The sequence below is a fragment of the Triticum urartu genome, chromosome 6 (assembly GCF_003073215.2).
Source record: "Triticum urartu cultivar G1812 chromosome 6, Tu2.1, whole genome shotgun sequence".
In the NCBI taxonomy this organism is placed as follows: domain Eukaryota; kingdom Viridiplantae; phylum Streptophyta; class Magnoliopsida; order Poales; family Poaceae; genus Triticum; species Triticum urartu.
Genome location: NC_053027.1, coordinates 477,685,998 through 477,700,658, shown reverse-complemented (window position 1 = coordinate 477,700,658; position 14,661 = coordinate 477,685,998). Strand labels below are relative to the sequence as shown.

The window sequence follows — 14,661 nt, the reverse complement described above, 5'->3', positions numbered from 1 at the left end:
CAGGCAGAGACAGCGGGCTTGGGTACCATGGAGCAGCAGCGGTGTGGCTGTCTCTCCTGTGGCGTATGGTGACTAGCGCAGTGCTTTCTCTGTACCTGTTGATCTTTCCAGTCTGAATTTTCCAGTCAGTTTAGGATTTTTGTTTTGCAACATCGTGGCTCGTGGGTGATGCATGTCTTTCATATTGGATTCCAAGCTCTCTTTTACATTGATGACATATATGACCTACAGTGTTCAAGCAGTTGTATTTTTGGTTGAATTTCAAATGAAAAGACTTGAATTACAGTTTCAGTTCTTTTTTTTTACTTAGCTTGTCAATCGGTTAACTATCCAAGTTCAGCCCAATGAATGCCATGTGTTGTCATGAATGAAAGAGTCCAAGTTTACCGCAGCCTCATTTGACTGAACCTGAACTGAATTTTGGTTGAGTGTCAAACAGACACTACTTATTTGTTTTTGGCAAGGCAGATTCAGCGCAGCCTCGTTTGAAAAACAGATATACACACGAGGCAGAATATATCTTCGTTCTTGAATGATATATATATACCTTCATACACACTGTCTGATCACCAGGGCCTTCTGTTGTTGTCACTTGTCAGCAGCATCATGGGTGCCGGAGGCAGGATGACGGAGAAGGAGCGGGAGAAGCAGTAGCTGCTCGGCCGCGCCGGCGCCGGTGAGATCTCCCAGCGCGCGCCGACGGACAAGCCGCCGTTCACGCTGGCCCAGATCAGGCAATCCCGCCTCACTGCTTCCAGCGCTCGGTGATCAAGTCCTTCTCCTATGTGGTCTACGACCTCGCCATGATCGCGTCCCTCCTGTACGCCGCGCTGGTCTGGATCCCGGCACTCCCGACCATTCAACAGCTGGGCGCCTGGCCGCTCTACTGGGCCACGCAGGGCTGCGTCATGACCGGCGTCTGGGTGCTCGCCCACGAGTGCGGCCACCACGCCTTCTCCGACTACCTGCTGCTCGACAACATCGTCGGCCTGGTGCTCCACTCATGGCTCCTCGTCCCCTACTTCTCGTGGAAGTACAGCCACCGCCGCCACCACGCCAACACCGGCTCGCTGGAGCACGACGAGGTGTACGTCCCGAAGAAGAAGGAGGCGCTGCCGTGGTACACCCCCTACATCTACAACAACCCCGTGGGGCGTCTGGGGTACATCGCCGTGCAGCTCACCCTCGGGTGGCCGATGTACCTGGCGCTCAACACCTCCGGCCGCCCGTACCCGCGCTTCGTCTGCCACTACGACCCCTACGGCCCGATGTACAGCGAGCTGGAGCGCGCGCAGGTTTTCATCTCGGACGCCGGCGTGCTGGCCGTCTCCTTGGCCCTGCTGAAGCTCGCGTCGGCCTTCGGGTTCTGGTGGGTGGTGCGGCTCTACGGGGTGCCGCTGCTGATCGTGAACGCGTGGCTGGTCGTGATCACCTACCTGGCTCACACCCACCCGGCGCTGCCGCACTACGACTCGACGGAGTGGGACTGGCTGCGCGGGGCGCTCGCCACCATGGACCGCGACCTGGGCGTCCTCAACCGCGTGTTCCACAACACCACGGACACGCACGTCGCGCACCACCTCTTCTCCAGCATACCGCACTACCACGCCATGGAGGCCACCAAGGCGATCAAGCCCGTCCTCGGCGAGTACTACCAGTTCGAATCGAACCCCCTCGCCAGGGCCACATGGCGCTCGGCCAAGGAGTGCATCTACGTCCAGCCCGAGGATCGCAAGGGAGTCTTCTGGTACAGCAACAAGTTCTAGCCGCCATGATCCCACCAAGTAATCCCATCCATCTACCTACATGTATGATTACCTGTTGGGAGTGCCTTAGGCTCAGTCGACTGAGAAATAACTACTCTACTGTATTTACTCAATCGTCTGACGTCATCGTAGTTCTGTCGCCCGTGTTGTCGCTACCACCTACGTGACATGTCGTCGGTTGTTTTTTCACCTCGTGCTGGCTTCTTCTTCGGTTGTTGTTTGGGCTGGGTAGGGCTTGTTTCGTAGCCATTTGCCATGAAAAAACTTGTAGTATCTTCATGTGTCCCCGTGATGATGTACAATAATACTTGCCCTAGGCTGCTTTACCTTGTGTGGTTGTATTCTCTTTCGAAAATGATAAGTACCTGACGTCAGGTACGAGCACATGGCGAATCGAATGTTTTCGATGATAATTCTAATGACGCAAGGATAGCAAGTTAGTTGACACACACTGCAATTTTCTATTTCTATTAAAAATAAACTGAAGAACGAAGTTGTCATACTTGCTAACTAAAGTTGTCATCCTCGCGCCACTAAACTTGCCATCGAAAATGTTCGATTTGCCATGTGCGCGTTAGCGCGTACCTGACCTTCGAGCGCTATCAGATTCCTTCTCTTTTTGGAACGAGATATCCGGTGAACTTTACTTTTTCTATCAGGGTACGGAACGATTTATTTTTCTTGCGTATCCAAGCACAAGAAGGGTGAGGCTGATCCTCGATCAAATTTTTATTGCAAGCAATGATTCTGTTCCTAGTAGGTGCATTCTCGAAATTATTAAGTGTGCATGTACGCATATGAGGCAAAAATACTGATGTCAGTAAAAGATTTCATCTAAATTCGAGATTCAAGATGGTTTATGGCCTAATCATCGATCTGATTCAAAATCCGTTGTCATCATAAAATTCATCACGATGAGATTTTCGATACTAGTTCTCACGTTGATATGTTCCGACGGCTTTTTTTTCAAGTCAAAAGTTACCAAAATTGTAATACGTTTTTGCTTCGGCACCAGACATCCTCGCGGTAGTTTTCATTTTGAGAAGATTAGAGTATCTCCAAGTCATGTCGTAAATCAGGCACACTAAACTGACGCGTTCACGGACCTGAATACGGAAGTCGCCATCCAACCCTATATCTCAAATGTCTGCCTCTAATAACTTAAAAAAAAACTAGCAATGGCCTTTCACCAAACAGCGGCGGCCTTCAGCCATCCAACTCAGACGGAGAGGAGAGAGGGGTTGTGGCGTGGGGTGCATGGTGGCTTTTGGTTGGTCAAGCGGACATCCGGACTCTCGCAAACATCCCACAATTTTGCTTTTGGTTTGCGAAAATTCAGATGCGCGGACAATTTTGCTTTTGGTTTGCGAAAATTCAGATGCGCGGACGTGTCTTCGGACATATGTCGCATCACGTTGGATGGCAAAAAATGGTTTAGACATTTGCAAGCATCGTATCTTTTTAGAAAGAAGATCTTTTGTCTCGTGGTAGTCTACTCTAGTCCCTTTATGAAATTTTTGTTATTGGGTCCTTCTCCTTGTTGCTTGATTCACATGGCACCATCAAATGATACAAGTCTTGAACAAGAATCTACAACGCACGAGAACGTCCTTGTTGATGATTCTTTACAGTGACTGCATCCAGCTCAAATAATGCGATATCTCACACCGAGTTCAAAGATACTTAACCCTTCCTCCTCTTACTAATATTACAAAATGTTTGTGTATATCCAACACCTGGTATAAGCAGTAATATCAAATCCAGAAGTGAATCGTACTAATTTCTTTTACGTAAGGCAGAGTTGAGTTTTGGGGGTTTTTGGTGGAAAAGTCGACAGAGAATGATCAACACATCCTTGTTTAAATAGGTTCACTAGACCTTAGCTACTTAATTTACACGTGGGCGTGTCTACCGACGTATGTAGAGTTGGCCTTTTTGGGTTTCTAGTGGGAAAGTCGACAGAGAAGGATCAACATATCCTTGTTTAAATAGGTTCACTAGACCTTAGCTACTTAATTTACACGCAGACGTGTCTGCCGAGGTACGCGCATCGCATTGAATGGTAAAAAATGGTTCAGACATTTGCGAGCGATTTGGGGTACGCCATTAGAGATGGAGGCCCTTACAACTACAATAGGCCTGCTGCAAATGCAAAGCCTTTGATGTCTAACCCTGAACAACAACAGAACCAAGGACCAGGCTTCTTTGCTAAATGGGTAACTAGTTTGCCAGTCACATTGACGTCCATCTTGCGAGAAATTTTCTTAAAAAGAATCAGATAAGAAAATCAGTGAATGATAAGAGATCCTCCGAGAAATGGCAAAGGATGGAGCAGACGAAATCCAGAATTGAAGGGGTTGGACAAGGTGCGTTTGTTAAAGGCAGCCCCAGCTTGTTTCTTTACACATATTTTTTTTTTGTGGGAAAGCATGTATCTTTAGTGATCTAAACGCTTTTATATTTCTTTACAGAGGGAGTAATAGTTACATCGCTCACGAGATTACACAAAGATTACACACAAGATAGCTAGGGGGTTCATCAACCCAAGTACAGGTGTTCTTATTCCGCAGCCCAGTTCGTTGTACCACTGGTGCCATGAATTTACTAAGCATACAACTATCCTATTACTGGTGTAGTCAAATGTGGACTGCAAGAATTCTGAAGAAAAAAAATACTACGCAAAACGCTGATACTACAGCTTTTATAAGGTTTTCCCAACAGATCATCAAGCTATCAAAGTATGATGTATTACCCAAGCTGGACGTAAAATCATCATAAAGTTCCAACACAACATAGTTCAGCAACTAGAGACTTTCTGACTCTTTGTTTGATGCTTGAAGCAATAGAACAAATTTCGTAAAACCGCAACTTCAATCAAGGGTTGGGGTAACAATATTGTGTCACATGTGATTATTATCATAACCAATGATGAAGCAAAATAAAACAAGATATTTATTCCAGGTCTGTTGTATTGCCCTCGAGCAAAACAAGTTACTACAGCTTTGCAAAGGAACTAGGTGCATCAGCAAAACAGACATAACAGCACGCATCAGCTCAAAAATTCACCGAGCTGGTTTGCATGATTTGTGCTACAAGTAAACAACCTTGGTCAATGCGCAGGCTCGGGCTTCTTTTCCGTTGTGTATGCATGGTACGCTTTGCCATTGTCCACTCTGGTAGTATTACCACCAACGTCCAGGATGGCAGATGTGAATGCCAGGCTAGAACCACCAATGAGGGCAGACTTAATGCTCTTTCCTGTCAATTGGCACAGTTAGAAGTCTTCCTAGACAATAATACTTGTGCATATGAATATAATTACACTAATAAAGAGGTTGTCGACATGATCATGAAACTAACATGATGGGGCACATACCAAGACTTAGACTAGTGGATTCACATGCAGTGGTGACTGATTGGAATAATGTTGACAGTTTGTGGAATATGATCTATCTGACTGGGATATCCTAGATGACTATTTGTCACTGGATCCAATATCAAAATTCTGCAAGGGATCTTTAGCGGTAACTGGATTCATATTTCTGATGCCCACATGCATGATCTGGAATAATAGCACTTGGGTTCTTCAAGTTGCATAAATAGAATCCGTGATATTATGCAGATTAATCAGGAGCCATGCAACATGCTACATAACACCAGAGTTGGACTCTGTTAGTTTTTTTCGTGCTCCATACATGCCACTAGGACAGTGTTATTCTATGGCATGGCAAACATACATAAATAATGATCTCATGATTCAAACCGATTCCATGAGTCTAATAGGCTGCCAGAGGATAAGATCTAGTTTAGCCCTATCTAATTCAGATTCATTAAAAGGCAAATGGCTTATTAACATCATTGCTGCACCTAGTTGTAAAAAAACATCATTGCGGCACCTTGATCGTTAGGTAAAAAGGCACAGGCCCTCTTTGGATGATTCAGTACTTAAAAATCTCAATATTCATAAACAATGATCATTGATCAGTTTCCCATGAAATACAACAGTTTATGAGAACCAATTTTTTTATAGTATTGAGACAGGATCAATGTGTTTGATAGTTGCAGTATTTAGTAATAGTGTTATGTCCAAAGTGTAGGAAGGTCAACTATCTGTTGTTACTCTGATTAAAAGCACATGCTCAACAACAATATCTACATTCAAGTTATAACAATAAGGAGGGCGGGCCTGGCGCAGTGGTAAAACCATGTCCACAAGTCATCATCTAGCTAGTTGTACGCAGAAATGTTTTTTTATAGTTAAATATAATAAAATATATCTAACGTAGGAATATGATCTGCTTCCTTCTTCGGGTCTTTAGGTTAATTTCTGAAGAAAAGAGGGAGATAAAACTGAAGTGGATGCAGACATGATCATCCAGAAACGTACTCAATTTTGTACCCTTGACTTCAGTTTAGCAGACTTCCAAGAATATTTAAATATTATTAGTATTTACCACACTATGATATCATAAAACTCTGGAGTTTGTTGTATCCAAACACCTCGAATTTTTCTATAACATATATCTCTGGAACCCGGCAACAACAACAACAACAACAACAACAACAACAAAGCCTTTCAGTTCCAAACAAGTTGAGGTAGGCTAGACTTGAAACCCAGAAGATCTTGAAACCTAGTCATGGTTCGTCCATGGCATATCTCTGGAACTCATAGTATCCAAAAACTCCAAAAATATAACTTATCAAGACTGGATTCAAATACTATTCTTGGTTAATCTTAGGTCACCATCCCTGGTTAGGAAAATATTTTTAAGTATTGAGCTTAATACAACCAGAGCTAAGCAAGGGAAGCCATTTTGCGGAAACATGACAAGTCTAATGTGAATTGTGAAATGCAGTATACATGTCTGACCCGTATCTGTCCACGCAATAACTCTTACTGCGTAGTCACCAGAAGCCAATGACTATAGGAGCATAAACTATGCCATCACCCAATATTAGGATGGGTCAATCCAAAATGCTCCAGATCTGACATATCTAAGTAACTGTTCCTCAAACAGGAGAATCATACTTTAATTTAGTGTGGTTCTCCAATATCATTACAAAGGGAGGAACACTTTCAAGCCATTTTGTGGAAACATGATAAGTCTAATGTGAATTGTGAAATACAGTATACATGTCTGACCCGTATCTGTCCACACAATAACTCTTACTGCGTAGTCACCAGAAGCCAATGACTATAGGAGCATAAACTATGCCATCACCCAATATTAGGATGGATCAATCCAAAATGCTCCAGATCTGACATATCTAAGTAACTGTTCCTCAAACAGGACAATCATACTTTAATTTAGTGTGGTTCTCCAATATCATTACAAAAGGAGGAACACTTTCAAGGTATTCATGAGAACCACAGTTTTTTCACAGTATTGAGACAAGTCCAATGTGTTTGGTAGTTGCAGCAATTGGTACTCCCTCCGTAAAGAAATATAGGAGCGTTTAGAGCATAAACTATGCCATCACCCAGTATTAGGATGGATCAATCCAAAATGCTCCAGATCTGACATATCTAAGTAACTGTTCCTCAAACAGGAGAATCATACTTTAATTTAGTGTGGTTCTCCAATATCATTACAAAGGGAGGAACACTTTCAAGCCATTTTGTGGAAACATGATAAGTCTAATGTGAATTGTGAAATACAGTATACATGTCTGACCCGTATCTGTCCACACAATAACTCTTACTGCGTAGTCACCAGAAGCCAATGACTATAGGAGCATAAACTATGCCATCACCCAATATTAGGATGGATCAATCCAAAATGCTCCAGATCTGACATATCTAAGTAACTGTTCCTCAAACAGGACAATCATACTTTAATTTAGTGTGGTTCTCCAATATCATTACAAAAGGAGGAACACTTTCAAGGTATTCATGAGAACCACAGTTTTTTCACAGTATTGAGACAAGTCCAATGTGTTTGGTAGTTGCAGCAATTGGTACTCCCTCCGTAAAGAAATATAGGAGCGTTTAGAGCATAAACTATGCCATCACCCAGTATTAGGATGGATCAATCCAAAATGCTCCAGATCTGACATATCTAAGTAACTGTTCCTCAAACAGGAGAATCATACTTTAATTTAGTGTGGTTCTCCAATATCATTACAAAGGGAGGAACACTTTCAAGCCATTTTGTGGAAACATGATAAGTCTAATGTGAATTGTGAAATACAGTATACATGTCTGACCCGTATCTGTCCACACAATAACTCTTACTGCGTAGTCACCAGAAGCCAATGACTATAGGAGCATAAACTATGCCATCACCCAATATTAGGATGGATCAATCCAAAATGCTCCAGATCTGACATATCTAAGTAACTGTTCCTCAAACAGGACAATCATACTTTAATTTAGTGTGGTTCTCCAATATCATTACAAAAGGAGGAACACTTTCAAGGTATTCATGAGAACCACAGTTTTTTCACAGTATTGAGACAAGTCCAATGTGTTTGGTAGTTGCAGCAATTGGTACTCCCTCCGTAAAGAAATATAGGAGCGTTTAGAGCATAAACTATGCCATCACCCAGTATTAGGATGGATCAATCCAAAATGCTCCAGATCTGACATATCTAAGTAACTGTTCCTCAAACAGGAGAATCATACTTTAATTTAGTGTGGTTCTCCAATATCATTACAAAGGGAGGAACACTTTCAAGCCATTTTGTGGAAACATGATAAGTCTAATGTGAATTGTGAAATACAGTATACATGTCTGACCCGTATCTGTCCACACAATAACTCTTACTGCGTAGTCACCAGAAGCCAATGACTATAGGAGCATAAACTATGCCATCACCCAATATTAGGATGGATCAATCCAAAATGCTCCAGATCTGACATATCTAAGTAACTGTTCCTCAAACAGGACAATCATACTTTAATTTAGTGTGGTTCTCCAATATCATTACAAAAGGAGGAACACTTTCAAGGTATTCATGAGAACCACAGTTTTTTCACAGTATTGAGACAAGTCCAATGTGTTTGGTAGTTGCAGCAATTGGTACTCCCTCCGTAAAGAAATATAGGAGCGTTTAGAGCATAAACTATGCCATCACCCAGTATTAGGATGGATCAATCCAAAATGCTCCAGATCTGACATATCTAAGTAACTGTTCCTCAAACAGGAGAATCATACTTTAATTTAGTGTGGTTCTCCAATATCATTACAAAGGGAGGAACACTTTCAAGCCATTTTGTGGAAACATGATAAGTCTAATGTGAATTGTGAAATACAGTATACATGTCTGACCCGTATCTGTCCACACAATAACTCTTACTGCGTAGTCACCAGAAGCCAATGACTATAGGAGCATAAACTATGCCATCACCCAATATTAGGATGGATCAATCCAAAATGCTCCAGATCTGACATATCTAAGTAACTGTTCCTCAAACAGGACAATCATACTTTAATTTAGTGTGGTTCTCCAATATCATTACAAAAGGAGGAACACTTTCAAGGTATTCATGAGAACCACAGTTTTTTCACAGTATTGAGACAAGTCCAATGTGTTTGGTAGTTGCAGCAATTGGTACTCCCTCCGTAAAGAAATATAGGAGCGTTTAGAGCATAAACTATGCCATCACCCAGTATTAGGATGGATCAATCCAAAATGCTCCAGATCTGACATATCTAAGTAACTGTTCCTCAAACAGGAGAATCATACTTTAATTTAGTGTGGTTCTCCAATATCATTACAAAAGGAGGAACACTTTCAAGGTATTTATGAGAACCACAGTTTTTTCACAGTATTGAGACAAGTCCAATGTGTTTGGTAGTTGCAGGAATTAGTACTCCCTCCGTAAAGAAATATATAGTGATCTAAACGCTCTTATATTTCTTTACAGAGGGAGTATAGTGTTATGTCTAAGAGTGTAGCTAAGATAACAATCTGTTGTTTAAAAGCCCATGTTCCACAACAATATCTACATTCAAGTTTTAAGTTTTCATAATAACTTCAATATCGATAAAGGTCTGTACACAAAACCGAGCGCATAAGTTATCATACAGTTAGTTGTACCCACATACTTTTTCGAGTTAAATATAATAAATATATCTAACACAGGGAATATGATATGCTTCCTTTTCCTGTGCTTTAGGTTTATTTATGAAGAAAAAAGAACATAAAACTGAAGTGGATGCAAACATGACCATCAAGAGATGTACTGGACTTTGGAGGCTTAACTTCAGTTTTTTTTAAAGCTATTCAGCACACTTCAAAAATCATTAAATATCATTAGTATTTACAATGCTATGATTTCGTAAACCTCTGGAATTTGTTAATAACATATATCTCTGGAAGCCATAGTACCCACGAACTCCAAAAATACTACATATCAAAATTGGATTCAAACACTATTCTCGGTGAGTCTTAGCTTACCATCCCCAGTTAGAATAAAACTGTTTAGGCCTTTAGCTTAATACGACAAGAGCTAAGCCAGGGAACCCATTTTACGAAAACATGGCAAGTCTAATGTGAATTGTGAAATTCATTATACATGTCTGACCCGTATCTGTCCACACAATAGCTCTTACTGTGTAGTCACCAGAAGCCAACTACATATAGGAGCATAAACTATGCCATCATCCAATATTAGGATGGGCCAATCCAAAATGCTCCAGATATGAGATATCTAAGTAACTGTTCCTTAAATAAGCTAATCACTCTTTCATTTAATGTGATTCTCCAAGTATCATTTAAAAAGGAGGAACACATTCAAGATATTTAAGATTGTAACAAACATCTGATTGAACTATATAAGTATAAGGCTCATCAGTTTATTCAGGTTTACCAACAAACTTCTATTATTATGCGTGGAAATAAAACTTTCATTGATACAAGGACCTAGCGAAAATCATCTCATCAAGCTGCAATAGGAACAAGTACTTACAGCTGAACTGCATTTCAAAATGGGCAAAGTTTGAGTGATTTGAACCTATGATCTGATGGCAGTGATTGTCTGAGAACAAGCAATGTCATTCAATCAACCAATCATAGTGCATATCTTCTTATGACACCTTTCGTCAATGATAATCCCTCAAAATATAACTAAACTTACCGATCTAACAGAACCCAGTTCGTGCAAAATAGATCATCTTATTAACATAATCAGTACCATTCGAACACAATGCAGGTTGATACCCACATGACTGCATTGAATACTGACCAGAAACACAGAGAAATAACGCAACCCCCCAGTTTATCACTATCCATTAGAGAATGCAAATCTCAACGTGTGATCAGTTGGCAGGATATATAAACCAAGTTGCACGCGCAACTTTGGAGGACGGCGAGAGCCTGTATCTAACCTCTGTAGCCATAGACGGTGGCGCCGGAGACGAAGGCGCCGATGGCCCCGTTGACGAAGTCGCGCTTCTTGCGCTGGCTCAGCACAATCTGCTCCACGCCGATGTAGAGCCCTCCGACGGCGGCGAAAGTGACCCCGTAGCTGCCGCACATCTTGAGCGTCCGGACGAGGCCCGGGAGCGCGACGTGGCGCTCCACCCGGGGCACGTCGTACCAGGTGGCGACGATGGTGCCCCAGATGGTGCCCGCGGCCAGGCCCGTCACGGCGCCCTTCACCGTCTTCGTCGCCGGCGAGTCATCCTCCATCGCGCCCTTTCCCACTCCCTGCGAGAGCAACATGAAAAAATTAACGCCCGCTCGAGCTCGTGAGCCGAGGAACCCTAGCGCGAGATCGAGATCTGGCAGAAGGAGAGCGCGGTCTGCTCGATTTGATAGGAGGCCCGAGCGACGCGAGCTGCGGGCGTCCCGGTCTGAGAGGTGCGCGTAGTGGGGAGGGAGGGCTGGGGCTTACCTGCGCAGCGTGTGCCGGCGGCCGCGTGCCGAGGCGGAGGCGGAGAAATGGTTGGGATTTCTCGGGCGGAAGGGAGGAGGAGTTGGGGGGTGGAAACGGGAGAGGGGATCGCGTCGTGGGACGGTGGGAGTGCGGGTGAGAGAGAGAGTGAGACGGGCGCAGTGGCCGCCTCGGATCGGCGATGCTCGCTCGCCCGCGCCGTTCGCGTCAGGGTTTAGGCCCGGTCGCTAGGCCCACCATTTCACCATGTACGACACCTCTCATGGGCTTCCAAAGCCCTGTTTGGATAAAAAAAATTGTTTCTTTAGATCTCCGGTTCCAAAATTCGAATTTAAACCAAGTACTGAGACTATCTCGAGAAATGTCTCCTATCTTTTTTTTGCATGGTATACGTGTCTCACTTATAACATAAGGATCATAATACAAATCATGTACATACCGACCTGACAAAACTGAACAAATAATAGAACGCTAGTCTTTGCATAAAGGAACAACAACCAAGAAGTAAAATTACAAACAAGACCGGAGAAACCTCTAAGGTTGACACCAACACCCGTCACCTGCCTTTGGCACCACCAAAGCAGTCATCAAAGGGAATAATGACGGATCACCTCCATACCCGGGGTCGACGCGGCTCCATCGCTGATAAACGGCTTTGCGGACCTCCAAGGTGGCTCGCCAAAGACAAAACCATTACCGTTGAACGAATCAGACCGGAGCAACACCCCGGATACGTCATCGAACTCCAGATCCGGCATCCCCACATGACTAAGACGTCAGAGGAGGAAACCATACCTGTCATCCTTGTACCATGAACCCAGCACATGATCCACCATCTTTCAGATGTCGTCGATGCAGACCACAATCTGCATCCACTCCTGGACTACCTCCCAATCTTTGCGCCAGTGCTAGAGTGGACGTCGTCGCAACGGCGAAGCCTGAGGACATAGGTCCACCACAAGGATGTCGTCGCCGTCACATCATCCTTGCTTGAACATGCTGAATTCCAGATCCATCCCCAACCATAGGACCAATCGCCTCATCGGAGTAGGATATGAAGAAATTTTATTCAGCGCCACTATCGCCGTCGTCGAAGCCAAGACAATGAACAACCTAAAAAACTAAGCTACTTTGGTCTGAAACTACCCACACGCGTGAATCCGGCGACCCCCCTCACCACCGACAAACCAAGGTCATCGGCGGAGGGGAGCCGCCGGAGGACGGCCGCAGAGGTGATGACAAAGCTATATGACCTATCTGAATCTAGATCAAACAGCTTTGTCACAAATTACTTTCTCGGCAAATTGTGGAGCGAAAAGTGGGCCCTCAAGTCTAATCTGTTGGTCCCCATTTAGGCACAATCCCATAATTGAAATTAACTTGATGGTGGAATAAAAATGAGCCTTCAAACTTTCATTCTCATCTGGCCTGCATAGAAGTATTGGCGAGGTGTTCTGAATGCGGGCTTCACTTCCTCTTGAGGCATGATTTGAGGAGCAATTGAACAAAGAAAATAATTATATGTGGCGTTGTTGTTGCGTTCATTTTGTAGAGCATATGATGTAGTTGACCATCTCCCTTTAGTAGCACTAGCAAAAAAAGCCCGTGCGTTGAAACGGGAAAAATATACCCAACATCCCTAACAGAATAATCGTGACTGAAGACCTCAATGGGTCCATGTGCATCCCATCTATGTTGTCTCTTACCCTCCTTCCCACCCTTGTTGACAGTGGCCTCGGTGCTCATAATCGCAACTCGCTTGAATGTGGCCAGTTCTAAGGTGTTTCTCTTCATATTGATCATGATCAACTACATGATCATGATCACAACCTTTTATGCGTCTTCATATTGATCCTGGTTGTGCGTAGGTGTGATTTTTTTTGTTTTCTACTACGTTTCCCAACAACATCGCATCACGGCGTTGAAGCGGTCCGGTAGCGTGTACCCTTGTGGTGTTGAAGCCGACGTCCGTGCTCCTCTTATAGTATATCTCGCCATAGGGGGTTATCGGAGGTGAACATTGGTTCTGCCCTCCTCCGTCATCAAGCGGCCCCGATGTTGGTCGATGGCTTCCCTGAGGGTGGGGCACAAGGTGGAGAGTAGCGACACCGGTACGTCGCTGAAGCTTATCTACGAGCTTATCGGCATGCACGTGTGATACATCTCAGACATATCTATCCTTTTTTATTGTTTAATGCTATTATATTATCACTTTTATATGATTTTTATATTAATTTATATTATTTTTCTAGACTAACCTATTAATTTAGTGCCCAGTGCTAGTTTGTATTTTTTGCTTGTTTTTTGGTTTCGCAGAAAAACAATATCTAGGAAGGTCCAAGAAGTACGATGCCGACTTTTGACGATTTTTCTAGAAAACGAAGGACCCTAGAAGCTTTGGGATGCCACAAGAGGACCCAAAAGCTAGCCACAAGGGCAGGTGGCATGACCAGGGGGTGATCGCGCCATCTAGGCTTGTGGGCCCCCCCTGCTACTCTGTTTGACCTAATTCCTCCACCTATAAATTCCATAATTCCTGAAACCCTGAGAGAGACAGATGAGAGAATTTTATCGCTGTCGTAAGCCTCTATACCGAAACGATCCCATTTGGAACCCTATTTCGGTGCTCTGTCGGAGGGGGAAGCCACCATGAGAGGCCTCTTCATCAGCCTTCTTGACTCCATAATGATGTGTGAGTAGTTCTTTCAGGACCTACGGGGCCATAGTAGTAGCTAGATGGTTTTTCTCTCACTCTTTTGGATCTTCAATACAAGGATCTCTTCTGCGATCAATCTGATGTAATTCTTTTGGTGTGTTTGTTGGGATTGGATGAATTGTGGATCTATGATCATATTTTTCATTGAATACAATTGAATCTTTTGAAGTTTCTTTGATGTGTAATTGAGTAGCTATGTATGCTTTTCTGATTTATTTGTCTTCTCTCGCCAAGATTGATGGTAATTCTTCGAGGAGTGGTGCATAGTAGTTGGTTCAATCTTGCGGCATTCTATATCTCGGTGACAGAAAGGGACAAGACACGTATTTGTATTGTTT

The 14,661-nt window shown here is 43.5% G+C and overlaps 1 protein-coding gene and 1 pseudogene across 1 annotated transcript; one reads left to right on the top strand and one right to left on the bottom strand.

Moving 5' to 3' along the window:
• Positions 1-502: 502 nt before the first annotated feature.
• On the top strand, positions 503-2,092 carry LOC125512433 (annotated as a pseudogene).
• A 2,526-nt stretch (positions 2,093-4,618) lies between these two features.
• On the bottom strand, positions 4,619-11,782 carry LOC125514370 (outer envelope pore protein 16-3, chloroplastic/mitochondrial-like). Its single transcript, XM_048679679.1, has 3 exons — positions 11,608-11,782; positions 11,099-11,420; positions 4,619-5,024 (listed from the first exon to the last, which is right to left on the bottom strand). The coding sequence occupies exons 2-3, from the start codon at positions 11,400-11,402 to the stop codon at positions 4,876-4,878; spliced, it is 453 nt and encodes a 150-aa protein (XP_048535636.1). The 5' UTR covers positions 11,403-11,420; positions 11,608-11,782; the 3' UTR covers positions 4,619-4,875.
• Between the last annotated feature and the right edge of the window lie 2,879 nt (positions 11,783-14,661).

Bases quoted from the DNA above. Each gene is read 5' to 3' on its own strand.
- LOC125514370 (XM_048679679.1), bottom strand. From the start codon at position 11,402: ATGGAGGATGACTCGCCGGCGACGAAGACGGTGAAGGGCGCCGTGACG. The intron at 5,025-11,098 runs GTTAGATACAGG...GCCAATTGACAG, and splicing joins CACCGTCTATGGCTACAGAG to GAAAGAGCATTAAGTCTGCC.